Source organism: Buceros rhinoceros, unplaced genomic scaffold, assembly GCF_000710305.1.
Source record: "Buceros rhinoceros silvestris isolate BGI_N320 unplaced genomic scaffold, ASM71030v1 scaffold5485, whole genome shotgun sequence".
Taxonomy (NCBI): Eukaryota; Metazoa; Chordata; class Aves; order Bucerotiformes; family Bucerotidae; genus Buceros; species Buceros rhinoceros.
In genome coordinates, this window is record NW_010413289.1 from 51870 (window position 1) to 75959 (window position 24090).

Genomic DNA, 24090 nt, shown 5'->3' on the forward strand with positions numbered 1-24090 from the left:
GGGAAAGAGACCAACTGAGAAAGACAGCAAGAGGAAATGAAGAAGCAAATATAAAACCATGAATGCACGCATTTAAGGTGGACACACTAAAACCCTGAAAAATAGAACAACAATTTGTTGATCAATATGATCCAGTATCAGACTTGTGGATATCTACTAAAATCAGCAGCACTAGAAGCTGTGCTTTCCACATTATGCATTTCAGGCAAGAGAGATTTCTGGGCTTGCTTTTAAATAATTTAACACTCAAATGATTACATCCTTTCCTAACTCAAAGCCTAAATTTTAACCAATATTTTGGTGAACTTGAAATTAATATATTTCTTAACTGACAAATGTTACAGACATGACTTTTTAAAATTTCTTGTTTTGAATGGTCCAAAAAATATGGAGAAGGTTTGTCTGGTCAAACAGATTTCTTTTCAGAATAAAAAGCCACCAACTGGCTTACACATAGAAGTATTTGAAACTACTCAGCTTTCCGTCTTTCAAACACGAAATTTAGAACTGATTTCATAGTTAAGTAATATATCTATTTAATTGACATAAATCTTAAGAGAACTCTCCAATAATTTTGATAGTAACATGTAAAAACTATAGAAATAGGTTGTGCTAACAGGCAGTTGTTACAAACAGTACCACTAAATCTATATTTACAAACTGTTATTTTCAGAAGTTCCTGCAGATGTGCTTTCATGTGACCGAGTCTGACAGACAAAAATTCTGATAATCAAATCAACAAGATGGACCAACGGTTTTGATCATACACTTTTTGAACAAAGCCTGCTAAGATTTCCACACATTCACACAGTAAAATATAAATGAATGATGATCTGTTGGGAGATTTCAAAATGAAATTAAAGATAAAACTATCAAGATGGGTCAGAAAGTTATCTGTAATTGGTGTGTGTGAAAATACCGATGGAGCAGAAGGGTTCTCTTCTGTGAAAGTATAATTTTTCACCAAAACAAATGAACCTGCTTCAAATAATCTCCAGCCAACTGCAAAATTCAAATATGAAGATAAACCAAATATTACAGAAATTACTGAATATCTGAACATTTATATATGCAAAATATCACCTATAAAATTTTTACTCCATAAATTCTATTACCATCTTTTGGGGGCATTAAATGATGATTTGGCTCATTCAGAATATTTTCCTCTATGAGCAATCTTACTATTTTTGTGTGAGCCAATCCCAAAGGAAAAGGATAGTTTTATGTTTGATTTCTTGAGTATCAAGTTAATAGAGCCCCCATTTTTATATCTTGTTCACTGAAAATTCCAACAAGATTTATTTGTAGTTTTATTTTAAAAGTCCCTGTTTGTAAATCTTTTTCATCCTGTCAGTTCTACCTATTGCAAAATATGCAGTCATGGCTGATTGCAGACATTAATAAGAATATATTAAGTATGAAATAGCATCCAGCCCCCATAAATAGCAATCTCTGGTTTTGTTGGTGAATGACTTGCTAGGCCTTTGCATTAAAAAGCTTACAGGTGCTGATTTCTATGAGGTTACTTATACAAACAGCTTCAAACTGGATTTGACTTCTCTCTCTGTCCCACACTCTGTGCAAGCAAGATCACTCTAGCTCATCACTCGCTTGCCAAATATTCCTTGATGAAAGAGTATGTAGTCCAGAGGATCATGCTACTTAAAAGTTCAGTTGCTGGCTCTTGAAAATACTAAACTGTAATTACTTGGCCTTAAGAACTTATATGAATAGATAGGTTTCCATATTCACTAAAATCTATTAGGTCATTGCAGCTGAAATAAAAGAAGTGTCACCTTGAGAAGGAAGAGGTCTCCAGATAGCATCCCATCCCATTCTAATGCAATTACAATCATTTGACCAATTCTATTCTGATCATTAAATGACTTAACAAGCATGCAGGGGTCATGCAAGACATTACTTATTTGTTTTCAACAAGTTATCAAACTTCTAGTTTGCAATTCTACTTATTTGCGCTTCAGGGTTATTATCCACTACTGGTTGCCAAACCACTTTCTGCTTTTCCACTTGAATGATCCGCTTTGGGCTTGTGATCCCTGTTTAGAGAACCACTGCCTTTATGCCTGCACGTAGCATTACTTTCAAGGGGTCTTTGATGAAAAAGAAATGTAAAAGTTTACCAAGCCAGACAGAAAACACTTTTAGCACTCTTTAAGTATTTCTTGAGGCATCAAGCACACTGTAGATGGGCCTCTTGTCTTCAAAAAGTCTTAAAGATTACAATAAACGTCTAGTATGTTTGCGTAAGAAATCACCCTCACTTCAGTTTGCTTTTAGTTTCAAGCAGCTTCGTAACAATTATTCTATTGCGTCATTTGTCTCTTTTTAGTGTGTGGACTGATTTTTCTGTCTGTCACTGAATACTTCCTTTATCTTAATCAAATAGCAGTTTCAGAGCCAAAAGTATCTGGGGCCACCTTACCTCCTGCAAGCCGTAGCACATATTTGCTGCTCTGACCTCACACTCTCAGTGCCTCTTTGAAGTAGGAATATTTAAAATTAAAATAGTTCTTTCTGTGGGTTCCTATGCCCATTCATGCATACTTTATTTTGGATGACAGTTGTTCCTTTTTATTATTTCTGGAAAGCGAAAAAGTTATTACTGAAACTTCTAGACCATGATTTTATTATTGCTACCTTTATAAGCTTCTGAACTTGCACTTCCATATTAGGAAATGCTGCTTTCTTTTTATGTTTGTTGACTATTTTTTGTAATTCAAGATTACAAGACATTATTATTTTAAGAGAGAATAGCAGTAAATGGACAAAACAGCATTTTTAAAAAAACATTGTCATATTTAAGTACAAAACTATTAACTACCCAAGAGATATTTAAAGGTAACAGTGCATGTGTTTGTGAGCTCAAGGCCCAAGTTCAGTATTATTCCATTGCTCAGGACACAGATCAACTACCACGTGCAACTGATGTTCCCTCCCAGGTCTTGTAGTTTTGGTGACATGAATCAATGCTTTCGAGGTTCGTGTATTTCCAGCCCTGCATGGTTGCAATGTCTTAACATTACCTTTTGTACTCCCTGGTTTCTTAGCAAATCTTAACACCTCTTCTAAGTAAAACTTTGTTTATTTAAGGGTAGCTTGAATTCTTTTTATATTCTTTATATTCTTTTTATTCTTTTCCTCCTAATACTCAGAATTGGCTGCTCTGCATTACTCTCTACTAGACTAACTACTACTAGGAAAAAAAATTCTTATTCTGATATATAATACCATAACAGTTACTGCTATTTTCAAGGTAAAGTACTCATTAAATCAAAACAATTGGAATTTTACTAACACTGTCATCAACATATGCCATTTAAATTCTCCATAAAAACTGGCTTTTTCTCCCTATTTTTAATGTTCCTTGCTTATCAGCTGTTTCTTTCAATTCATCAAAATCCTCAGAAGGTAACTCCGTAAGTTCAGACTCTGGAATTCACAGAATACTCTATTTTCCTCTGTGTTTTGAAATGTAAGCCATTTCTAATATTATGGAACTGTTTTAGAAAAGAACTTTAAAAATATTTTCATAAATCAACAGTTTTCAGGATGCAAACTAGAGCTGTTATGAAGTAGACTCAATCCTTGTATCAATATCAGTAATTTGGTATTCCATGCATATGTTTATGATAGAAATAACTATTTGTGTACGAGCCATGAACATACACTCATCTGGAGCAAATGAAAGGCCATATATAAAGCACATTAAAGCTTTTTCCTTTAATTTTCCTGATGAGCTTCTTGGAGTATCAAATATTCACAGAAGTACTTAATATCTTTTTCTAAATACCAACTAAATACTGCATTTAGGAATTGAAAATGAAGAAATAAAAATACTTTTTCCAAGGCCTTCATATCTCATCCAGTGCTTTCAGAAACATGCTCCTGGGTTTCCAAAGCATTTCACTTTCATTTCCAAAACAAAAAACAATTACATATTTAAAAAAATATTTATATCAACAAATTTACTTTTCTAATTGAAGAGTGCCCCCATATCAACATACGATGCCACTCACTTCATCATATAACCCTCCTAAATGTAAAATAATTTCACCTCTGTATTACCATAGTCATCTGTCTCAATAAATTCTTCATCCTGTACATTTTATCCCCGGTTTTGTATTAGTAAAAATGTGTGTATCAACCATGCATGTCTGGTAGTGGTGATATAACCTGTCAGCTAGAGGGAAGCTTCATCAAATAATGTGTCATCACTTTTCCTGAAATAAGCTATTGCTTTCAAGAACTTCTGGAAAGAGGATACTGACAATGTACTGTGACAACAGGCTGAGTATCCTGCATTACAGCAGCAAGTGAGGCTTTTTTTGTTTCCACTATCTCTGGACCTCCCACCAGGCCAGTATGAAATTCACCTTTCCATCCTCAACCATGGAATTCACCTGTGGATTCACCTATTAGCTAATGGGTTCTGTTAAAAGTAAAATATCTTGATGGCTGCTTGGATGGCTGATTCCATGCTTTGGAACTTCAAAAACGAACCAAATCAAAACAAACACACACAACCCTCCAAAAACAAACAAACAAAAAACTCCACTGTTTTAAAGATGTCTTCTCATTTAACAAAAAGCTTTTGTTCATAGTGCCCCCATCTGACTTTCCAACAGACCAGCAATAAAGTTTATGCTGTTCTAGATTCATATGGCAAGACTTCCCATAGGTCCTCACCTAGAAACAATGATGCTCTTTGTAGATCCACAGCTGAAAGAAAACTTTATACATACATCACGTATACACACATGATCTGTGTAACCTATTTGTTAGTCATCTATCAAACACTGACAAGCAGGAAGGCAGGACTAAACCCCATGTGAGAAGGACATGTTTCAAAATCTGATAGCTAGAAGTAGTTTGCTTACTTTGCAAAGTGTTTTACCCTATATAATACTTTTTCCATGTTAATAAATGATGAGTCTGCCTGCAGTGATCTTATATAATCATTCTAGCTTTTTATTTTCAAAACATGGAGGCAGTGTTCTGCTGCAATTCTCTTACCAAAGATCAAGCATTTCCATTCAGATCTCATATTGTTGTTACACACGCCTGTTAAAATGCTGTGGTGCCGTGTTCACAAAAATCTGAAGATTATAAAAGTTTTTTTCTTGTTTCAGCCTGCTTTACTGTTTTTATCCACATATGTATATTTGATCCATTTGCATAAAAAATCATGTATACAGAAAATGAAGTTTAAAAGGAAAAAATGGTACTTACAGTACAGCAATATTTGCAATGTTACTTATTAGCATGGTAAGGTGCTTGTATCACCTCTTACAGCTATGTTTCAACAGTTATTCAAATGATTAAAAAAAAAAAGCCAGAATTCACCCTAGAAAAAATGCGGTTTGATAGTACCAGAAAGAAGACCAAGACCAGTTGTATATCCTCGTATGTTGTACAAAGGAGTGACAAACTAATATCATACTCGCAGGATATGAATAATGTTATTGTATCAGAAATCTGTAAAAGCATAAACTGATAGGTATTAATACTCATTGCTCTTAATACAGACAATAGAATTTGGAGGGAAAATCAAGTCTTTGGTATACCCAAAAAAAGACATATAACTACAGCCATGTGTAAATCAGTTATATATAAACCCAAACACCTAATTCAACCTAAAAAAATCTGTTGAGATTACATTTATTCTTTACTGAAATTTCCATTGAATATTTAACTTTCTTCTTCCTTTACTGTTGACTAAGCGAATTAAGAAGCTGCAAAAAACTATCTGCATTGGTTAGCAGAACATGTTTCCCAAGCAAAATGGTTTATTTTAAATAGCTTTTGTGAGTACAAAGGATGCTGGAGTGCTAAGCCTTTTTGTCTCCAGCTGAAGCAATTTGCTGCTACTGCAGACACAGACACTGTCTGTTTCACCACCTATATGTCATGCTCTTCTGTCACCTGAATACCAAACACTGTTTTGATAGGGAATGTAAAATTATTCAGAACTATTGCTCAAAAGTACTTTTACTATTTCTTGCCTTTTTAATGCTGCAAAAAGCAAGTTTCAAGGCAAAAAAGCAAAAAGAGCCCTGACATTTTTGCATGCTTCTAAAAGATGTTTAACATTTATTCCTCCCTAATCAAAATGCCTATGTTTTTGCCTATAACTGCAGGCTCTTATGAATTTTGAACAAGAACAGGCAAGTATCTTCCCATAAACTCTTTTTCGTATCATAATTATTTCCCTTTCATTTTGTTTTAAATGAAGATTCTATCATTAATCATATAAATCACAAAAGAAGATAATTTCCATATAGACGAAGAATTACATACCTTATATTGGATAAGGAGACCATAAACCAGAATATTTTTCTTTTTCACTTCCCTTGCAAATTTCTTGATCCTAGTTAGTTCTTCCATCCCAATGCTGAAAGAAATATTTTCTGAAATATCCAAGTGCACCTGCAAAGGAACAAATTTAAAAAAAAAAAAGAATTTTTTTATAATGTATTATTTTTAACTGCCAGTTTTTAGCATCTCATTTTTATATGTTAAGGGCACATAGAAATCAGAATAGTTTGGGTTGGTAGGGATCTTTACACGGTCATCTAGTCCAACCCCCCTGCAGTGAGCAGGGACATCTTCAACCAGACCAGGTTGCTCAGAGCCCCATCCAGCCTGACCTTGAATGTTTCCAGGGATGGGGCATCTGCCACCTCCCTGGGCAACCTGTGCCAGTGTTTCACCACCCTCATCATAAATTTATTCATTACTTCTAGTCCAAATCTCCCCTCTTTTAGTTTAAAACTGTTACCCCTTGTCCTGTTGCAACAGCTCCTACTAAGAAGTCTGTCCCCAAAAATACAACCTAATAAAGCTTTTTTTTAGTCAGCTTCTATTACTATTGAATTCCTCTACTTATGTATTTAGTGATATGAAAATTACCTCTTTTCAAAGCGCAGTGCAACCAGTATGCCAGAACATGTCATAACACAATGATCTAACTGCATACTAAAAAAATTAAATTAAATCAGAAAACAAACAACATTCTTTTCTAAGCTCTAATCTAACTTGCACAGATATTTTTTTTTTTTTTTTACTACCAGGATGCTAGAGAAATATAGGTATTTGTCTTAATCATCCTAAGGGGTTTTAAAAATGGAACTGCATTCTTTAAAGATTTGTTTTGAATTTACTACTTAAATTGGATTAATTTCAAGATATCACTTCAAGTTTAAAAAGCAGAAACTACTTCAAAAGAAGGTAGGGATATGACTATCCCGAGCTCTTGGGCAGGGAAAGGTGGGTCTCATACCCAGCAGGGGTGCTGCACAAATATGGCGGGTCTTACAGGACCTAACCTGCTATCTCCAGGGAGGTATCAGCTAGCTCAACCCTACGGCTTAAGTGTTCCACAGTTTAATCAGTTTACTTTAGAAAGCTTCTATTAACTGTAGAAAACAAAATTAAGGATGATGATTTGTACATACAAAGTTTTAGCACCTATAAACAGTAGAAATACCTTTCCCCTTAGGAGAAAATATTTTTCTGGCTGAATGATTCCATTAATATAAAACTTATCTGTAAGCACTACTCAGAGTTAGGAGTATAGAGGTAGACCCAGAGATCTATGATTGGGAAAATTAGTTCAAGTTCCCTTTGTACCTTACGTTCAATTTATACTGACAAATAATAGCTTTTTACTCACCGCAACACTTAAAAAAGCTGTTTGCTGTCTAGGAGCAAAGCTATTGTCTCTACTACATAGACAGAGATTAACTGTTAAACACTTTTTTATTTTTTTTACCCCAAAATAAGGCTAAGTACTGCTCATTTACAGCTATTTACAAGAAATTTTAAAACCTACTATTTTGACAGAACATGACCTAGCACCTATTTACCATTAAGCTGTTCCACAGCTTTAAAAAGAGATTTTTCTTAAACTTACTTTTGTACTGATATGCAAATAATGGCAACTACGGAGCTGAAGTACTAACATTTCTTCTAACCCTAAGTAATAACAACAAAATAAAAATCATATCCATTCATAGCATCTACAAACATGACCATGATTACTCAGAAAAGTAATGTCACTTTAAGAATTATTCTTCTTGTTAAAGCAGAGTTAGAGAGGATTCTAGTTTGATGCAGACAAATAACTGCATGACGTTTACCTCCATGCTTCCTATTTCTCCTGTAATATTAATCTTCCCCTTTCTGCTACGTCCAGATACAGTAGTCCAATTGCTCCTTCAGCTACAGATGCCACAAAAAAAGGATAAAGGATAGACTTTGAAATCTGTGGCAATTTGTAGGCAGGAATATGGACAGAAGTCATTATTGTCCATTGCAAGCTCATCCTTTTACTGGGATAATTCTCCCCAGGCTGCATAAACAGACAGTCTGGCACAATAGAAATACCTGTCATTGTTCTAACTGAAGAAGCTGAAAATCGTAAGGAAAAACAAAGCTAATTCTCTTCATTATCAGATTGCTACAGAAAAGTTACATGTCCTGAAATCATAGTATAGACAAGAATTTTCCAATTACACAAAGTCTGCATTAGGTTGTTCTTGATTACAAGGTTAGAATGGAAGCAGCTGCTCTCATTTATCCTTTCAATTCTTCACCTCCAGCAACAGTTTTACTTTTGAGAGTAAAGAAGAATAATGGTTCCCATACAGCTAGAACCTAAACCCTACGCATTTAAATGTCATCATATTGCTTAAAATTCTGAGTAGCATTTGCCTAAAAAATATTAATATGGCCTTTTACATCAAAAGAAAGTGTCTTACAGGACTTGTCACTAACAATGCATTTAGATTTTATGTTAAATAAAGTATATAGCAAAGAATAAAGCTGAGAAGAATCCCACTCACAAGCCTTAGTGACAAGGACACCCAACACTGAATTTAATTAAAGACTGCTGGAAGGAAGTTTCTAACCACCAGCCATACCATCAGAAGTTTAAAGGACTAGAATAATTCCTAGTGATTAATACAAGGCAATGATTTGTTTAGCTAATTCTTTAGTCATTTAAAACACACCTTCCAGCCCTCCTATTTTTTCCCTGTATTTCTAAAAGGTACTGTGGTAACTCTACACTCAAACTCAGTTTGAAAGTGTAGCACAAAATGCCTTTTTTCTTAGTTAGGGTACTGCATCTTCTAAAGACACTTTTAACAAATATGTGTGTATCTGTGTTTTAAATGTTAGCAACTGCTTCCATCTAGGTGTAAGACTTTTCTCCCACTGTCTGGTTTTGGGAAATTTTAAGCAGTTCTCAGGAACAACTGATGGATCTGGAGTACAGTAAAGGGATTAAATTTATCATTTTTATCCAAAAGCTATTTTAAAGGTATCTTAGGGGCAAAACCTGAGTTTCATGGTGAGCTTGTGTAAGAACTATTTGCATTCACACCTCTTTCTCAGGAAATATTAAGTCCAGAATATCTGTAGCTACAATTATTGAAACAAAGCTCTCACATTCCATGTGTCACACTAAAAAAGCACTTAATTCAAAGCCCAGAGTAGAGATTGGCTATGAATCAGGCACAGAATAAGAACGCTTTTAACGCTGTTGAATTACCTAGTTGATTAACAATTCCAGCTTTATCTGCACACCCCCAAAACTTAACACAGACAAAAATGGGTTTTTATATTCTTGATAAAGCTTGAAAACATTCTCAAACCAGAAAAGAGCATTCAACACATCCAGTAGCCGTGTAAATTGGCAACAGAATTGGAGGTGTGCCATTGCCCTGATTATCAAAGGCAGAAATAATTTATCTTTGAAAATTAAGTAAAATTAAAGCTCTGAACTTCCTTCAGTTCCTCCCTGAACCATCCTGACCATAGGGTCAAAAAGACTGTCTACAAATAGAGTTCTAAATATTGATGTTGACAGAATCATAGTAGCTCACTCCAAGACCACAGCATACAACAGGTAAGGACACAACTTGAATTTGTAAAAGCAACTGATCTTCATAATATCTAATCTATTTGTTAGATCAAAAATGAAATTTCATCACTTGTATTTCAAATTAAACCTAAAACTGGGAAGTAAATGATCAGTTTTACCTCCATATCACTAGACTACGCAATTCAGAAAGTATTCAGGCCCCACATAAAATAACTATTTATTCCTTTTTCATTCCTTTTCAAAAACTTCATATATGGAATTATATTTTAAAATCACAATATATTATCTTGTGTTGCTGCTGGAGAGTATATTAAATGTAGTCCAGAGGCACACACTCCTTGTGACATATGGCACTAATGACACTCACTCCATCCAATTCTTCTCATCCCTATCTATTAAGCCAGGAAACATAATGACGGAATTAATTGGATCTGGTTACACTGCACAGCGACTTTCAAATCCACTCAGAGTTTCTCCTTTTTAACAGTCATGTACACCTTCAGCTGTCATCCACATGAACCGCTAAATTATTCTGGCATCAATATGCGAATTTCAGCCAAAATTACACTTTAAAACTTTTGCCACTTAACAGAATAGATTTTCCAGTCTAACAACATCTCAGTAAGTAAAGTAAGCATTAAAGTTATATTGCAAAATACTTCAAAGATAATTTTTAATACTTGGACCAGAAAAGCAACAATAGTTTTAAAACTCTGAATAAACCAAACAGCAACAGAAGAAAAACAAAGCCACTTAATTCTGTTTCAACTGAAAAGCAGTTCTCTGTCAAGTAGAGAACATAATTTGCAGCATCCCTAGCAGAGATCAAGCACAACAGCAATGCAAGAGTTAATAGTTCAATATAACTAGCCACAATAAGCCTTTCACCCAAATATCTAACTAATAAATTCTCATTTAATAGTCGGATTTTATTTCCTGACAGCATGCAGTACATTTGAAGTGCAACTGGTGCTCTTTACAGTGCAATTTTACAAAATTTAAAGTATTTCATTAGGTGCTTTCTACAAAAACTTACAGCAGTAACCTACCGAAATAAGGACAACTGGATATGAGAGAGGAATATTTGATTTTTCCAACATCTCCACTAGTTGCTGTGTTTCTTGAATGGCATACTTTTCATCCTAAATGGAAAAAAAAAAATGGTTAGAATTACTGAAAACACCAAACAATGATTTCATATAAAATGGAATTTAAAGATCCGTTATTTACGCCCCCCAAAAAGATACAGCACTTTCAGGGCTCAGGTTTTTTTGGCTGGTTGGTTTAAAAGTATTTGTAATGCTTTTGTCTGGTAAAGTTACAGCTGTTTGAAAAAACTGAGTAATAATATTACCCTTTAGAAATATATATATATACCCAACAAGTTTAAGGGTCTTGACTGGTGTCAGATATGGGTCATGTAAAAGCTTCCGGTTCCCATAGAGGGACCCAAACACAGATTGCATGGCACACTTGTGTCCAAACTAATTTGGAAACGCTAATTTAGACCACAGCAGCAATGCATGGTTTGATATGTGGTACACATATAACACACCTCTTCCTGAGATAATTCATTTCCAAACAGTATCTATGAAAGGAAATTTTAAACTACTTTCAGTTGCATCCCTCTTATTCATGGATGGTTTAACAAAATACTGACGGAAGTGCAGAACTGGGAGAGTAAGAATGGACCAGCATCTCAAAGGTCTAGTACGGTGCACTTCAGAAATACCAAACATCAGCATCAGAAACGCCAAACATTGGAATGGGTACACCAAGAAGACAGAAACAAAAACTTATTCAAATATGTAATTATTATATACCGTTACTAGTAAGTATGAAACTAAAAGCATGCTCCTTACTACTTACATTTACGCAAATGAAATTGTAGCACTGTCCTGAGAAGATGTTTTGTAGAAGGCTATCATTTTTGCTTAGCGATACTGATACAGCTTCAACCTGATTAGAAAAAAAAAATATTACTGTGTGACAAATTTTACTTCAACCTTAACTATCTGCTAAAGCTTCCACCATTACGGTAGAGCTTGTCCATTCTAATGATTTAAAACTAGCAGTTTTCTGCGCATTTTTGCTGAAGCAGTGCTAGGAAAAGCCATTCCCGAAACAGCCCTGGGAGTATCAGATACCAGCTCTGCTGCCTGGGACAGCAGCTCTGCTGCTCTGTGCCCAGAGACAAAAAAACTGTTCATAGGATCAAGATGATCTAGTGATTTTAGAACTCTGAGAAAATCTCTGCAATATTCAAATATATATATACTTTGCCTTCATGCAACTAAGACTGTATGTAAGAACTACATATGAAAGACCAGGTGCACAGGTATTCAGGACCCTGCATGTGACAAGACTTACAATCTCTCCTGAAAGTAATTTCCTCAGTGAATACTTCACAATACTGTCTTAATCACAGACATACAACCTTTAACTATAACACCAATAAGAAATGGTCTTATCCTAATTAAAATTTAAAAAAATAGTTTCTACTCTGTTATCAGCATCAAGATTGCCTTAAGTAATGCAGCAAACCAGGTAGTAGAAGGGGAATTTGCTCCCTAAGAGAAGATAACACTTTGAAGCAAATAAAAAACCCTTCAAAATAAGACAAAAAAAAAAAATCTGAATGTTACTTCTGTTAAACCAACAAGCCTCACTGTTCCAGACGAGCTTTATTCCATCCCAGAAGACATATATATAAAGTAGCAAACAACAGAAGCAATATACTGCTGCGCTCCTTCAAAATGTCACTCAATCCACAATCCAACAGAAGAACCAAATACAACATTTGAAAAGGCTTTCTGCTGTTCCCTAAAGCTGTGTTTGCTTATTTTTGTAATACTTCAGGAGCTAACTTGTTTGCAGAGGAAGGTGGTTTGAAACCTGAAAGCTGATATTTATGCATTAAAGGTTTTTAGAAACATTTTTGGTCTGAAAATTAGATAAGACAGCCCCAAATAGTTGACATTTAATATTTTTAAGAGTTTTTTTTAAAAAAAGAAGGCAAGAAATACTTACAATACTTTAAAAATGCAATACTCCAGGGCTCTCCTGGTTTGACCCTCTGCGGAAGTAAAATCAGAAATCCCCAGTACTTTTACAACCTAGTACAGGAGCATACTGCATGCCATAGTCTTTTCAGAAGGTAAATGGAACATGACTCAAGAGAGGAGGCCTACCTCTTTTTTTTTTTTACTTGAAATATTACAATACATGATGTTTAAGTATTTCTGAATATTTAAGAATCAATTTAGCATTTTTGATTTAACTTCAAGAATTTGATAAAGCAGTACACTGCACCTTTGTTTTACAGCCATGTTATGTAGCAAAAATTAAATCAGATTTCTCTCTTGGAAAAGTAGGCACAGTTGCCTAGCTAGATGCTTCAATACATCAATTAACTAAAAACAATTGTTACTCTATTTGGCATGTTAGTATACTACGTAAAAAGTTTTCTTAATTAAAATTAATATTATTTGAAGTTATCAGCTACTTGAGCGAACAAAAATTACCTAAAAATACCAACTCAGTAAAAATGTTTATCATATAATACTTCAGTGTTGAAATAGAAAAAAGTATACGGATTTGTTTAATCGCCTCTGGTCATTGTAACAATCAATACTCAGCTAGTGTAAAGAAGCAAAGATGGAAAGTTCCTATGAACATGAAGATAGGAATAATGAATGTGTTTTCTTTAATGTTTTTCTACTTATCAGATGCCCTGTACTGAAGGTTCAACTATATTCAACATCCACTCTAACAAAATAATTAATAGCAGGACACTGGGAATCTGTAAAAGTTAAATTATATCAGGATTTAAAATCATGACTAATACCATTCCAGCAGATGGACAAATACAATCATTAAGAAATTAGTGAATTTCTACTAGTGAAAGACTAGTTCATTTCCTAATCAAAACCAACCAAATATTTTGATATACTGCTTGTGGATATTCATCCAGTCACAAAAATAACACACAACTTCATCCAGTTGATTACACTTCATGTGACAGGAGCACCTTGTCACTGACTAAGCCCTACATAATTTCCAGTCACAGAAGAAAACACCTTCAGCCCCAATTTAAGTTTACTTGATTCAAAAGAAAGGCCTAAACAGCAAACTTAAGACTCAACTTACGTATTTCACAGTAAGATATCTCCTGTAAAACATTATTTTATTAGTTATACAGTTCACAGTAATACTGAATAAAACAGTCTCAAATTACTTTGCAAGCAATAATTGTTGCCTTAATTTTCTATTTATTTATTTTTTAGAAAACCTTTTATTTTCATTTCTTTATCAGTTCAATTTTTAGGTCTTTTTTTCCTCTGTTATTGGCATTATCATGTTACTGGAGTCTATCTCAGAAATTCCTCTAACAAAATTTTGTTTCAATTCTTTAAGGATGCATCTGGAAGTTAACAAAGATCTTAAAGGTAAATATGGCTGCTACTAAGAACTAGTATGTTATCTAAAATGTTGAAATATTGACCATAGTAAGTTTACATTTCATATAAGATGTACTTTACTGAATGATTCCAAATTAGTGCTTCTTTTAGATCAATTATTCTCCAAGTAGCCATTTTACAAATGCTTTCAATGCAGTACTTTAACTTGCTTATAATTAATTATCACCTTGTACAAAGTCAAATCTCTTCCTCAAAGTTTCTGTGTATCACTTGAGAAATCATAGGCCTGTGGATATATTTTTCTAAGGTGCTTCAAATTTAAAAGTAGTGTATATTGGTAAGCTTAAAAATTCTCTCTAATTTTACTGTTTAAAAACACAACAATACATAAATATTAGTTTTTACAGATTTTCAGTCTAAGGGTTCATAAAGAGAATGACTAAGGATGCTTCAAAGGAACAACACAAGACAAGATCCCAACATGGGATACTGATGGAGTTTTTTGGCAGGTGTCATTTTGCAGGAATGTTTTGAAAGTGTTCAAGAGAAATTTAACAATCAACTTCATTATGAGGAAAGGTAACATGCATCATAAAAGAGAACAGTACTAAAAATATCAACTAAAACTGATTTAATAGAGCCATCAAAAAAAAAAAAATCAGTCCTATATCAGTGGAAATACCTTCATTCTATTGCCCTCATTACCTTGTTTGTCATCATTTCACATATCTTTTATTAAAATGCCAGATAGGCTCAGGTGCCTGACCAACCCAAGAATTAACTGGGTTTGCAATGAGAATTTGGAAACATGTTGTAAATTAACTAGTTTTGGTGGCAGTCTGGTTTGAGTTGCTAAGTTTGGAGTCACAGTGTTGGTTTATCAAACATAACGTATTCTTTGACTTTTCTTACTGTCTTGGAAGTGTTTGTCATGGTATGATTGAAGTGGTTATATGCATAGATAAGTCAACGCTTAAAGAAGTAGTTTTTTTTCTAATATGGGTAAGTCATGGCTTCCTAGTAATTGCAAAATACTTTAAATGGAAAAAAAAGGGAAAATAGCAATGGATCTGGGATCACTGAAATGAAAACATACTTCTGCTTTATTATACAGCTATTAACACAAGAAAAGATCTTATTGAACTTTGCCAATATTTTGCACTTTTAAATGTAGACATTTGATAGACAAAGCATGATTTTCCATACTAAATAGCATTCTTCCCAAACAAAAACTGTAAGTACAATGTCAAATGACATTTCTAGATACAAAATAGCAACGCAGTTTACTACAGAAGAGCATCTTACTATTATTAAATGCAAATTTGGAAGCCTGTATTTTTGAACAGCTATTCCTCCGTCTCTTCCTCTGAGTAATAGAAAGATGTGATATCATCACTTAAGATATAATTAAGAATCACCCCAAGATCAGTCAAGATTTAAGCAATTACCAAACGTTAATCACCTTTGGGAAAAAATGAATATATTAGTAGGAATAATGAAAAAGGAAAAGACAGTTAAATGACAATAAGAAAATTCTATCAATATCCTACAGAAAAGGCTTCAATAAGCACCCGCTATGAGCAAAAACCTCTCTGCAAAAAGACTGATTAATTTTACTTCGCATTTGCAGCTCTGCAGGAACACAACTTACTCTTCAATTGATTCAGACTCCAATCCAGACTTCAAGTAATAAAAACAGTTCCTCTGTAACACACTGGTATCAATTTGGGCTTACTGAATTCATAAAATGTAAAGAAAATGACCTCTCTGTGGTGTGGATTCAATTTTTCCTCTAATCTAACATATACATTTTAAGAGGATCTGTAAGATAACCCTCTACAGCATAACTGGGCAGAAGATGCTTCTTGCTTGATGACTTCCACACCTGGCATTAATCCCTTGCAATAAACATTACAGTGACACAGAAGCTTTCCGTTTCTGCATTCACATTATTTAGACCATTTCATACGAGTCGTGACAACCAGCAACACTGAATTAATCATAAAGTTTGCAGCCATAGATTTGTACTTACTTTTATTTGGTTTTTCAAAGATTCACGAAGGAGAAAACCTACTTGTGCAACAGCTTCCTTCACATTGGTAATAACACAAACTTGTCGTGATAGGTTGTCTGTGATCAAGAAAAAAACCTTAGTATTTCATGCAAAGATAAATCAACCAAAATTACTAATCTGCTACACATTACCTTCAATCCAAGAGACTGCTGTCTCTTGACAATGTCTTTTCAACAGCTATAAATTTAGAACATCTTATTTCAAGGCACAGTTAACATAACGACATAACTTATGTAACATACCTCTCAAATATAGAATTCATATTGTAATCTACATGATTTTGTACAACATGAAAACATCACTTAAGGCCTGTCCTCAAAGACCGTTTAAATAAGGAACTTTGATGACAAGGTATTTGTTCAGATCCGCATTAGTGACACTAGATGACAACCAAGAACATAACTTTTTGAAAACTTCACTTATCACTTCAACAGACCACTAAATGTAGTGTCAGCAATATTGAGAAAAGCAAAATACCTACCAGGAGATAGAATAAAACCTCTTCCCAACAATATATTCTACACAACAGACAAAAAAAAAAAAGGTACAGATACAACTGTTCACCTCAATATGAAAAAAGTTGCAGTGTCAGTGACAAAGATCTTGGCATGGGGACATATCTTTTACTGATGAGGGGATCAAATATAGTATTTTGTTGATATCAAGAACAATAGTTTCAAGTTACTGCCTGATCTGCCCCATAAAGCAAATATTTCAGAAAACTGGTATTTTCTCATTATTGACTACAGTTTCGAGATTTGAGCATTTTTCTTTGTTTAAGCAAACAAATCAAAAAACCTCAAGTATGTAATTCTCACTTCTAATTCAGGATTTTATCCTTTAAATACTGAAGCAATATGCAGATCAAAACATAATATTTCATGTCTTTGGGGTAGCCATTCTTTAAACAGCTAGAAATTTCATACATGTGAAGTCTAATTATCTCTAAATCAGACTTCAATGAATCTTCAGGGACAGAAATATACCAAACACCACCACAAAATAAATTAGTAGTGAAAGACATAAAAGAAATTATAAAAATATGGTCTAACTGCTCTTCAAACAAGTCTGAATATAAAGATACATATTTGTCGTATGTGGAATGTTCGGGGTTTTTTTAATAATTACATACCAGACAATAAGTTCAATCAGATGCATTACTTAACTAAATATCTCACTTTCTGTTGTAAACTCAAAGATTTCTTTACAAAAATAGATATACAGACCTGAAAATTAATTTTAAAGCTGCTGTGTTGTGATTTTTAAACAATTTTTTTGTGAGCAGAAGTGAATTAACCACTAGGGATCCCAAAGGGTAAGTACAATGATTTTATGAATCATGGGCAATTATGTTCAATATTTATAATGTGACAACGAAAATAGTGGTAGCAGCTGGCTTTGTATTAAGTTAGGAAGAATGGGGAGGGGAGAAGAAAGAGAGAGAACAATGAACATCTGTTTTTAAATCATCACAACCAGATGAAAATGAGAATTTAAAAAATGCATGGCCAGTTCTCACAGGCCTGGAAATCACAGGATACCGCAACTGTGGGAAAAGTTATCTTCCCATAGATTCACTGGTCAAAAAAATATACTGAACATGCATCAAAGTTGGTTTCCACTTAACAAAGAATAACTTCACAGTCTAAAAGATGGATCAGTGGAAAACCATATTGAATTAATTTCTTATCAGCAGAAAGAAACCAGTGGGTAGAATGAAATCAGAGCAAGAGTCACTTAAATTTAGTACTGTACACAGAATGCAGATAGATGTACATAATAAACCAGACTGGCATATCAGATTTCAAGAACTTGGATTCTATTGAACTAAGTAATTTAATGAAGAAGGTCAGATTGGAGCTATTACAAAAATCCACATGTGGAAGGCGGCTGTGGAATCCAAAAGGGCACCATAACTTACGGTCAGACAGTTCTTTTTAAAAAGATGATAGTTATCAACAGCAAGTGTGAAAAGTAACTTCACAAGAGGCTGCTCAAAGACTTCAACTATAAAAGCCCATCTCACTCCTCTTCGCAGACCTTTTAAACCTCTCATTTACTGTAATGTAGATAAGAAAGGAGAGATGCCTGCCAAAAAAGCGATTAAGATTTGCAGGTTGAATTTAATAAAGAAGAAAGCAATATTGAATGAAGTGTGAAAAATGCTTTTTTAATCTGGAGAAGGACTGTAATGTTATGGGGGAAAGTCTACTAATAAAATATGGAAAAATTAATGAAAATACACACATTGTAAGATAGTGCATGCTTTTAAATGATCAAGAAAAATGACTAAATGAAGTCTGGGAAATGCCCATTTACAAAATCAAAGCAAAGCAACAATTCCGTTCTAGTTTAGGTTTAAAATTCAATTTCCATTTAAATCCCAACTAGTTCAAGTGGCCAAAACCATCTCTATGTTAACTTAGATGGTCTGCACCTTTGCCGTATTGTGAGAAGGAAGGCTGACTGGAGCCTTCCTCCCCACGCCTGTCTGTGTCCCACCTCTGGACAGCTGACAGAACTATCTGTCAGTCAGCGTAATCACACTGAGCCCAGTGAGTGCAGCTGGAGCGCTGGCTCCTATCTCCATGGATTTCATGACTCCTGCTGACTGCCAGTAAAGCTAACCACATGCAGGATTTCATTCCTGTTTTTGACAAGTCTGTCTGTGTGAATGAAACAGTCACTCTAGAAAGCCACGTCATGGCCATGTCACAAAGAATTTTAACATTTACAATTCTGTCTTTCATCAGTCCACTGGATAATTCAGCCTAGGAAGGACCTCAAGAAGTCTCTAGTTCAAACTCCTGCTCAAAGCAGGTTCACTCATGAGGTCAGGTCAGGTCGCTCAGCCCCCTACTCCCTGGCACTTTAAAACCTTTGAGGATGGAGGCTGCACAACCTCTCCAGGCAACCTGTGCACTGCTTCATTGTTCTCATGGTGAAGGGAGTTTTTCCTTTATTGAGTTGGAACTTCCCTTGGTTCAGTTTTTGCCTGTTACTTTTTGTCCTTCCACGATGCACCACTGTTCTACTTTTCTTCCCTATTTTCATGCTGTATCTTTGTTTTCATCTGTTCAGCCTTTCATTTTTTTTTTTCTCTAGCTACTATATTACCTATCAAAATCTCCCTCTCTCTTTGGCTTCCTCTTCCTCTACTTACTTTAAACTTATTATTCTCCTGGAAACTCCTCTTCCCAAAACACACCTCCCATTTACTCTCAGTTTCTTTCCAGCTGTATCTAATCTTGGAGTAACCCTCCCCATACTGCATGATATTTAACATCCACTCAGAGCATATTTTTAGTATAAAATTTAAAATATTTAAAACTTTGCCAAATTCCGTTAGGTTAAACAAATTTCTCCATCAGGAAAGGAGTAGAATTGTCTTCATTAAAGATACATTTGATACAGGATTTAAGAATTTGTTACAATAAACCTCCTTCTCTCTCCAGCAGAAAACTTGATTTTCAATTTTTATGTGCTCTTGTTTAATATCCTGAAAGCTTTAGATGACAATATTATACAAGAGCACCTGTTACATTCTTTATCCTAGGATCTTGCCCAAAGTTAGAAATTAAAATGTGTACATGTTTAAGAGACTACCTTAGTTAGATAACGTATTACATGTACTCTTACAAATGACTGGGAAGTTTACCCTGAAAAGCATGCCACAAAGAAGCAGCAATTAAAATAATACTTTGAATAAAGACCATAAATACAATATCCTAAGGAAATAATACCATAAGAATAAAAATTCGTCTCAATGGCAAATAGGTTTTATCCTACAGACATAAATTTTTCCTCTTAATTGCACATATATACGCATAGATAGATTTGTTTTTGTAAACACATGTTCATACCATACCATTCTTGGTCTGTCATTACAACTCCTACTATTTTGGAAGCACATCCTACTCATTAAATCACTTTTGAAGTACAGTGCATTCAAAATGGTAAATTAATTTACCAGAATTCCATTTTCACTTTCTACAAAACAATGGCTTGACCATTCTGGACATACAGTATGGCATTTTTAGTAGCTTATAACAGAGATGTTTCTACCACTGTAAACACGAGAAAAATGAACTAAGTACTGCCCAGCATTTAGTTCATTCACGCTGAACAAAATGAGTTTAAATTGTTACTCATATAACTTAGGTAAGCAAAAATACCTAACAATTTTTTTGTTTTCCCATTCCCTATTTCTCTGTAACCACAAAAAACCCAAAAAACCAAACTTGACACTGCCCCTACCTAATGATATTGATACCAATATCAGTGTACAAGAAAGAGAGGAAGATTTCGTGGTATAAGGAAAAGGGTTTTCACCTGACAATAACGATCCTGAGGAGTAACCCCCACCTGCCAGTCTATTTCTTTGTCTCACAGCAGAGAACAGCCACTGATTAATGAGTGTACAAGATATGTGTTCTTTGTGAATCAAGGCTTATGTCAACTCTTTTTTTTAAACAAAAAGTCATGTGGGTTCTTCATGTGACACAAAACATAGTTTGTACCATCTGACAGTCATAAACAGGTTGAAGGCATTAGGATATTTTTCTTGGCACTAGCAAAATGTAATTTATCTACATCAGCAGATACTTATTTAGCTAAATGTGAGGGCGAAATATCCAATCTGCAAGTGCACACTCTTGTGAAAAAGTCATTGCAGAATGGCCTTAAGAAAAAAAAAAACAGGAGGAGAGAGAGTTAAACTCTAAGTCACAAACTTCTGCTGAGAAGCACCATTTAAAGTTTACATGTTGGAACGAGAGTTCAAAGATACCTATCCTGAGGGCAGTAGTCTTAATGGAAATTTTTTAGGATGTTTTGTATTAGCCTGATCTTAATTACATTTCTAGATGAGTCACCCTTATTGTAAGATGATGTTTTCTTACTTCAAGACTATTAAAAATAGGCATGTGCCACCTCGCCTGCATACCCTACGAGTTCATACCAGCATAACTGAAGACAAGCATTAAATTTACTGTTTATAAAACAATTGATGTTAAGGCTCAGACTTTCATAATACAGTTGTAAAAGACACTTGAGGAAGTCAGAAAATTAATAAGACCTGTTTTAAGAAAATAGTCTCAAAAGATAAGTAACTCATTAGACTATTCATTTTAGTGAAGTGTTTCTTTGTATTACCTTGAATATGAATGATGTATATACATATAAATATCTAACATATAAAAACATTATGAATGTGTGTATGTTTTTCTTACTTCCTCCTGAGTCAAGTTCAGCAAGCCAAAATTTGTCAGTTACTGTCTCATTAGGCCAGCAGTTAAAAACCTAGCCATTTCTATGAAACATTTGGGACTTGTTACTTAGGTAGAATTACATTTGTAATACAGTATTACATTGTAATACATTTGTAATTACAATTACATTTGTAATACAGAGAGATTGACCAATTGACCAATGAGACTAAAGAAACAGTCTCATAATCACATGGTTAACTGTATTATTTTCAGACCCCATTTAACTGCCAAACACATATTAGCCTAATCACTTTTCTCATATTTAATTAATTACAGAATTACAATATAAAGACAATAGACAAAAATGTGAGAGTACTTAAAAAATAAACAGGATAACAAAATAACATGGGTCATGGTTTAACCCCAGACAGCAACTAAACACCTTGGGGCCACTCACTCCCTTCCCCTCACCTGCCCCCAGTGGGATGGGGAGGAGAATTGGGGAAAAAAAGTAAAACTCCTTAGTCAAGGTAAGAACAGTTTAATAACTTAACTATTACTATTATAATGATGATGATAATGAAAAGGAGAAATAAAACCCAAGAAGGAGAAGTGATGCACAATGCAATTGCTCACCACCTCCTGATGGACACCTGAGCAGCGATCCACTTCTCCTGGCCAGCTACCCCCAGTTTACATCCTTGGCATGACATTCTGTAGTACGGAATATCCCTTTGGCTATATCCTTTGGCTTGTAGTTCACCCTTAACTTAGGATAAGTGCTACTTAGCAACAACTAAACCATCAGTGTGCTATCAACAGTATTCTCACACTGTACCAGGTACTAAGAGGGAAAGTAATTCTAACCCAGCCGAAACCAAGAAAACATGTCAAACTGAACCACAAGGAACCTGTTCCTTGGCAAAACTGTAGAGGCACAAGTGTAACCTTAATATTCTACCATAAAAATGAAAGTACTTAAAGATCTGTTGAAGTTCATAATTCAAAGCAAAAAAATTGCTATTTGAAACCAGAAACAGTTGGATTAATAATTCTCATCAAAATGCATATTTTAAATACAGCTTTAATGGATTTTCTAAGTAAATCTAACAGGTCAACAGAAAAGGTAACTGTCATTCTCTGAAGCTGAAGGAAACCAAGTTTTGATCACTAATAAATATAACTGTAGATGACATGAAATTGGAATTGTAGTCACAAAATTAAATGTGTACACTCAAAAGTTCTGCTGAATTCATCCAGTGATAATGGATGCATCAGCAAAGAAAGTTGGATCACTTAATAATAAAGAAACAAGTTGCGAAGACTGGAACAATAGCAGGGAGCCAGTGCAAGGCCAGTAGGGCACTGCAGTACCCTACACGCTCCCAGCCCATACAGTTAGCTTCTGGGACACCTCCAGATGACCTTGACAGCATGCAAGGTGGCATGTCATGTAAGGCTGGGATCTTGCAAACCAGCCTTATAGTAAAGCAGGACTTCCCCTTCAGGCACTCCACATGGCCTGAACCTGGAGTTTGAATCCACCCAGGTATGTGATATGGGACCGTACTATCCAGTGTGCAATCCTGCATTTCAGTCCTGTGTCCTCTTCAACTTGACGCAAAGAAGAACCATCGCATAGACTACCATCCCATGGGTAACATCATTTATACTCAAAATGATAATAGAGTGTCAGGAAGAGGCACCTCCAGATCTATCTTGTTGATATGGGCCTGAAAAATTCAGTTAGGTAGTTCCAGTTTGTAATATGCTCTACTTGCCCACTGTCGAAACCAGAGACTTTAAACTTGTTGCATTCCTGGAGGTGTGGAGAAGCTGCATACAGAATACCACAGCAATATCTGTCCTCTGTTTCAGCTTTCTAGCATGTCTGCAGTGACAGAGCTGATCTCAGCATTGTCTAATTTACCTAGGCCAGAAGCTACAACAATACTGAATCTTCCAACAACACATGAGCCACTAAAGTGAAAAACTAGCCATACACTCACTATGTCTAACAGAACATGGGTTTTCCTCTGTTTTTCTTAAGCAGGCACCACACTCTTTTCTCTGGAAAGATATTTTTAATCTGAAGAGAAGTCCCTCTCTCTATCAGTTTCTGGGCTTTTATCCCTCAGTTCTCAATAAGGAACCAAGCAAGAGTGCCCTGAATCAGTGCCTATCAGTTTACAATAACTATCAGTGTGCTTATTATACAGTTTTTTCATTCTTCATTGTTTATAGATTGGGTCGATCTAGATAAAGACTAAATCTAGTCTTTATGTTAAACTGCTTTATGAAACTGCTGTTACTAGTACAGGAAAAGGTTAAAAGCCAGTTCAAAGTATACATTAATGGAGTATCTCAATATCATATATAATTGCTATATCAATTTAGGTAACAAGTTGCTGTATGTAAGAGTGAAGAGCCCTAAAGAGTTAATATTAATTTTCAGTCTACTACAATCAGAAAGATGGA

At 34.7% G+C, this 24090-nt stretch overlaps 1 protein-coding gene across 1 annotated transcript in view; it reads right to left on the reverse strand.

Annotated features, from left to right (window-relative positions):
* The window catches only part of ISPD (isoprenoid synthase domain containing), a gene marked incomplete at its 5' end in the record, with an annotated part of 75325 nt that overhangs the window by 41954 nt on the left and 9281 nt on the right, over window positions 1–24090 (reverse strand). Inside the window, 4 exons of the mRNA XM_010136661.1 lie at window positions 6319–6447; window positions 10957–11049; window positions 11777–11866; window positions 16361–16458. Coding sequence (XP_010134963.1) covers window positions 6319–6447; window positions 10957–11049; window positions 11777–11866; window positions 16361–16458 — 410 coding nt within the window. The remainder of the gene's footprint in view (window positions 1–6318; window positions 6448–10956; window positions 11050–11776; window positions 11867–16360; window positions 16459–24090) is intronic.